General features: G+C 32.4%; 2 protein-coding genes across 3 annotated transcripts; one reads left to right on the plus strand and one right to left on the minus strand.

Moving 5' to 3' along the window:
* Positions 1–682: 682 nt before the first annotated feature.
* On the plus strand, positions 683–4,413 carry LOC111300274 (uncharacterized). Of its 2 annotated transcripts, none has more exons than XM_022895908.2 (5): positions 683–829; positions 1,093–1,143; positions 2,307–2,492; positions 2,628–2,667; positions 4,117–4,413. In XM_022895908.2, the coding sequence occupies exons 2-5, from the start codon at positions 1,141–1,143 to the stop codon at positions 4,197–4,199; spliced, it is 312 nt and encodes a 103-aa protein (XP_022751643.1). In that variant the 5' UTR covers positions 683–829; positions 1,093–1,140; the 3' UTR covers positions 4,200–4,413. The 2 variants fall into 2 exon arrangements, with proteins under 2 accessions (XP_022751643.1, XP_022751644.1); XM_022895909.2 differs by lacking the exon at positions 683–829 and adding an exon at positions 884–1,017.
* A 106-nt stretch (positions 4,414–4,519) lies between these two features.
* On the minus strand, positions 4,520–5,734 carry LOC111300196 (uncharacterized). Its single transcript, XM_022895839.2, has one exon. It carries the CDS (start codon positions 5,576–5,578, stop codon positions 4,799–4,801), a length of 780 nt encoding a protein of 259 aa, XP_022751574.2. The 5' UTR covers positions 5,579–5,734; the 3' UTR covers positions 4,520–4,798.
* Between the last annotated feature and the right edge of the window lie 286 nt (positions 5,735–6,020).

Here is a 6,020-nt window from a genome sequence, read left to right on the forward strand (position 1 = left end):
AAAAAGTACATTTAATATTTTTTAAAAACTAAGAAATTTCTAAAAATTCAAAATTTTAAAATTTTAAAAATTAAAATATGATATTAAAAATTTCAAAAATATGATTTTTAAAAAGAATAATATGAAAATTTTCTAAAAATTTGAGATTTATTTTTGAAAAAATAAAATCTAATTTTAAAAATATAAATATATATATGATTTGCATTAGTAATTTATTAATATTATTAATTTTAATTTGTACAAGGATGAGACTTTCATAAAATTATATTAGAAGAATCATTTATATAATTTAACAATTAATTTTTTTATACAAATTATCATGTCAGCAAAGTCTATGCACAAACCACATGGCAAATTATAATCAAACAATCTTTAAACTACAAAAAATTAAACCTTAAAGAGATCTTAGATAAAAAAAAAGAGAAAATAGAAAAAAAAAACTTTATTTAATTTTATTTTCACATTTATATTAATTGCCTTATGGGATAAGTTTTCATCTATTTTATTGATCATAAAATTTTACCATAAAAGTTTAATTAGATATAAATAAATATTGAAAAAATAATTGATTACAATAAACAATAAAAATAATTTTTAAAAATTTATAATTTAGATGCTTTTTATATCCTTCACCCAGCCCAAGTATATATAATCCAAAAATATCCGTCTAAAAATTACTCCATTTAGAAAAAGAAGCAGCCAAACAGCACCTAGGGACAAACTGAAAACAAGAAACGGTAAAGTCTAGTGTAGAAAAACTGAGAAAATAAAATAGATAACTAAAGAGAGCATCAAACATCTTCAACAGAGAAGCTTGCTATTTTTGCAGGTTGGTTTCGTTTCTTAGCATTCTTATATTTTCCCTGATTCTTCCAGAAACATTCATTTGATTTTTGTTCCCCTTAAATTTGTTCTTGAAATTTACTTAAAACGCTTGTCTATCACTCGGTTTTGATTTCGATCGTTTGGACCTCCAACTTTTCTCCAGATTATTCTGATGATCTTCTTCTAGAAAAGGCAATAAATGAAGTTACTGGATTTTGTTACTATTTCTTTTTGTTAATTTACCTTTGAATATAACCATTTTTGCAGCCTACTGTTAAATCATCGGAAGCAGGGTCTTGGCTTCAAAATAAAAAAATGGTATGCCGATGATCTGTTTTTGTTTAATTAATTCATGTGTTAATGAATTTTTAATTTAAATTTAGTTTTTGAAGCGCATTTATACAGATTTAATTTGTTATGAGTCCCCTGTGAAAAAAAGAGAAAATTTTGTGCAATTTCTTTATGTCTTAGTAATTTAATCAGATTGAACATAAAGAAGATGAGATATGTGTTGCACTTCGAGGGATTTGATGAATTGTGATGGACATGATAGCTTATAGGCACGGCAAACGATTAGTAAAAGGATGAAAATGCTTTGAAAAGAAAGGAATTTGTAGATCTAATGTAGTCTTAGGTGTAGTATTGATGATTGATGACTTGAAGGTCTAGTGGGAGGGTAATGAAATGGGAGAAAGGCTTGAGAAGTTAAAAACTGGTTTCATTACTTCTTGTTGGGACAAGGACTAATATTATTGCTGGACTATATAGCACAGTCCCAATGTCTCACTTGTTCAGGCTTTCAGCCATTCACTATATAGAAAGATCTAGTTCCAAGCTGGCTGGTTTTTTATCTGAAAGTTCTCTGTCTATTTGGAGGAGTCTTTGATTTACTAAATTGAGCATTGGTTTGCTTGAATCCACCTGGTTGTTTATTTTGTCCTGTTCAAAGAGCAATTGGCTTTATCATCTTGTCAAACTGTGAATATCGAACAGCAGCTTTCTTGTGGTTGGTAGTGACTACAGATAAGCGTCATGAGCTTGATTGGCTTGTGAATATAATGATCAGGATTCTTAGATCATGAGTTTTATGTATGTTGCCAAAAATATAACTTTATCTACAACTTAGCTTTGAAGTAAGGAGCTCTGTTAAAACTTTTGCACCTGCATTTTTATATATCAAACAATCAATTCCATCATTCCATTGTTTGTAATTAGAAGAATCTGCAGTGAGGAACTCTAACAGTTCTTCTATGTAAGCATTCGAGGAGTTAATGTAATAAAATCAAATGAGACGTAAAAGCAAAATAGTTAAATATAGTTTGTTTTTCAGCCTAAGTTATATGTATGGAATACAAGAAATATGTTGTTTATAGTCACTTCAGTTTAGGTTGCTTATCTATTTAATAAGCAACTTGAAGCATTTTACTGTTATATTGAAGTATAGCCTTTGAACTTTGGATTGATTGCCACAACTTTTATAGGCTATGTACATTCGTGTGAAGCGTAGCAAGACAACATACTTTATCCAATGTGATCCTACTGAGACTACCCTAGGCATTAAGCAAAAGTTACATACCCTCATTGATCAACCCGTTAATGATCAGCGTTTGACCCTATTGAATACTGGGGAAATATTAGAGGATTCTGAAACTTTGGCGGACCAGAAGGTACAAGTTACATTCTCTCTTTCCTCCTCGCCTTATGTTGGAAAATCTTTCTGGCAGCAGTTTGATATCTTACCACTGATTTATTTGTATGAGCCCTTTGAATTTTTTAACATTTAATGTGCTTTGTGCTTTCAGGTCGAAAATGATGCTGTTGTGGCACTGACCTTGAGAAAAGGTTGTTTCTTATTAGTAGTTCTCTTTTTTTCTTTATTTTTTTTCCAGCTTTCATCTCCTTTAAATGTTTCTTATTACACATCATCCATGTATTATAATTCTGGTTTCTTAGCTCAAGCGATTTGGATCAAAAGTAGAGGAACTTTTTGTTGCCACAAGACACAAGCTATAATAAATATATATGTTTTAATCTGAGTCTTAGAAGATAGGTTGCCATGTGTTCATAAGGAAATACTATTTTCTGTATTTCATTTGTTAGGTTAGAAATGACTTTGTTTCATATTCTCATGTAATAAGTAATGAATCTTTTACTATCAGTGGACGACTTGCAAACAAACAATGAATTGCTTAGGTTAGTCCTCTTATTGGCAATAGTCAGGTTTTCTGCCTTAGGTGAATGCGTACTTTGTACTGGACCGTTAAACTGCTGTTTCTTCTTAATACGGGACAATACAGGTCCTCAAGTTGTGATGTCTTTTCCTCCCATTTATATTGTCAAAATCATGAATAAAGTGGAATTTAGTTTATCTGGAATCTTCAGGAAGTGGTATCAAGCCTCCCTTAAAGTTGTGTTAACTTTTAAAAAACTTGGTTGTGTACCTTCTTTTGTTCTTGTAAACTCACGTTTGAGCATGCATTGTCTGGGCGTGCACCATTTATGCATGCATGAAAATGCTTGGGCCAGTATCTTGATAAAAGAATTGTAACTCTCTTCCCTAAGCGATGGGTGATCATTCACTCCAGTAACTTTTTGCACTCTATTTTATCCTCCCTCTCTCTCTCTCTCTCTCTCTCTCTCTCTCTCTCTCTCTCTCTCTCATCTTAATGTATTTTATATCTTTTAGGCTGCATCCTCTTTCCTTTTGTGTCTGTGTGTGTTTGTTTTACTGAAACTGAGAATTAGGTTGTGCATTATGATATTGAGCTCTCCTTATACCAATGCTATATTTGAAGTGGTAAATGCCAGATGCAAACTGCTGATGACCATTGCTGCATTAGTTGAATGTGTTCTTTTCTTCATCAGTATTGAGACCTCGTCCCCTAACTAGCTGTATTGCAATGTATTTCAAATTATCAAGTGTCAAGTATTGACAAACTTAATTTCTCACTTGGGAGATGGATTTTATGGTTGTTGTAGTTATGAATTGACAAACAGCTTAATTCCTGTAAGACTTCATTCCGAATTAGTCCAGCTTTCTAAGAAGTGAGTGTATGACTGGAATTGGCTGTTGTTTACTTGTGCCTTTTTTTTTTTTTAATAGTTTAGCTGAAAATAGAAAGTTGCATCTTTCTGCCATTGTTCATCATGCTAATGGAATCAGGAATAGGAAGCATATTCTATACTGCATCAATCAATCTTGCCATATACTTTGTCATCATACTGCAAACATGCATGTCTGAGTGCATGTTTCAATTAACATTTTGATAAGCTTTCCTTTCCTGCTTCCAGATGACAATGAGTTTGAGGATGTCAACATAGTACAACCCAACGATTTCTACCAATCTCGTGATGCAGACAATGGAAATTGGTGAAACCAATTTTGGATTTGAAAATGGTTAAAGCTGAAACAGAGGAAGGAGATTCAGCAGCTCAGACATATTGAAGTCATGATATTTTCATTGTCGGCTATCTTTGTGCCATAAAACAATTTTAACAGACAGTAATTTCATGTATTAAGCTTCGCCAAGAAAAATAATGTATTTTAATCTTAAAATTAACTATGAAGATTGAAAGTTTTATGGTTAATATTGTTATATTCCGTTCATGTTTTCATCTGAACAAGACAGTACAATGTGTTCATACAGAACAACCACAGCTATACCATGATCTCACTCACTTTTCTGAGTTCTGTTTCAAAAGAGCTACTGATTACCAAAATTTTCCTTTTAACTAATGAATGCAGAAGCATCTTGCCTATCATATTCATCTCCCCCTATTTTGGTTTATGGTACATCTCAACAATAGAATAAACAGACAATACATTCATATACGATCTTGAGACTGATAAAAGCTCAAATGTCAATCGACCAGTAGATAAAACAAAGTAATATATATATATATATATATGTATGTATGTATGTATGTATGTATCCTCAAAAACATAACAATTACTATAAGAAAAAAGGCCTAGTTAAGCTAGTTGAGATCGGCACATGGGGCAGGATCTTTTCCTCCACAGCCACTGGGCAATGCAACCCCCATGAAAAACATGGGAGCAGGGCGTCTTCCTACAGGAATCCATGGATAACCCTTCCAAGCAGATAGCACATGTGCCCTGATCAGCCGCCAAAGCACCAACATCACATAGTTCGAACAGATCCAGTCCTGGTACTTGTGTCAACCCCAAGGGTTCAGAGATATCGCTTGGCTCCAACACAGAAAACACTGGTACCCGTAGCAAATTTCTCATTCTCAGCAGGATATTTTCTTCATCAGTAGTTTCATAATCATCAGTTTCACCATTGAACTGATCCCTTTCAATTTCACCAATGCCATAATCTTGAAAACCCTTCAAAACCCAGGTTTTGTTCACTTCAACAACAATCAGAACTTTGGGTGCGTTAGGTTTAGAGAATGTGTCAACCCCGAAATTGTAGTTCTTGACAAGGTATTCCGATATGGTGTTGGCCAATGCTGCAATATTCCTCTGTTCATGAAACTGTTGGGTACTCAACACGGCTTCATAAGCCAGTTTTTGCACATTGTTTGTAGAAGACAAGCATTCAGGGTTGAATTGGAAACTGTAGGAAATTGGGTGGGAGAATCTGACATTTGAAGTTGCAGGAGCGGAAACGAAGCGACTCTTGATCAAGAACAGGACTTGTCCTTGAAGAACATGGCGCTCATGGCTTGGAGATTTAACATTCCATTTGAATAGGCGAACTCGTTTCTGAAACACGAACTCTTCCATCTTCAACTTTTTCTGAGAAATCTTTGCTTCTAACTTGAATTACAAGGCAACTTAAGCCACTTATCAGGTAGCTTGAAGATAACGGCAGCTCTACTAAGTCGGTGTGCTTCAACGGTAACTTTTTAATTCTTGTTGCCAAACAATCCGCATTTTATGTACAGGCTTATCTCATAAGAATAATCCTCTTTCGATTTTCAATAGATTTTTAGTGATTAAACTTTTCAATTTAAAGTTAGTTTTGTTTTAAATTTATTATTGATTAAAATATTAGTGACAAATATTTTTTTTTAAATTTGAATGAAAAGATTTTTAGAAACTACATTATTATAAAAAATTAGTTTAATAAAATTATTTAACTAATAAAGATCAAAATTAAAAAATTTAATTACAAAAAAAAAATCAAATTAAGATAATTTTATGAGTAAAAATATAATTAATAATA

Source organism: Durio zibethinus, chromosome 18, assembly GCF_047325235.1.
Source record: "Durio zibethinus cultivar Kanyao isolate XHJ-2024 chromosome 18, ASM4732523v1, whole genome shotgun sequence".
Lineage (NCBI taxonomy): Eukaryota > Viridiplantae > Streptophyta > Magnoliopsida > Malvales > Malvaceae > Durio > Durio zibethinus.

Bases quoted from the DNA above. Each gene is read 5' to 3' on its own strand.
- LOC111300196 (XM_022895839.2), bottom strand. From the start codon at position 5,578: ATGGAAGAGTTCGTGTTTCAGAAACGAGTTCGCCTATTCAAATGGAAT.
- LOC111300274 (XM_022895908.2), top strand. The intron at 2,493-2,627 runs GTACAAGTTACA...TTGTGCTTTCAG, and splicing joins AAACTTTGGCGGACCAGAAG to GTCGAAAATGATGCTGTTGT. The intron at 2,668-4,116 runs GTTGTTTCTTAT...TCCTGCTTCCAG, and splicing joins GGCACTGACCTTGAGAAAAG to ATGACAATGAGTTTGAGGAT.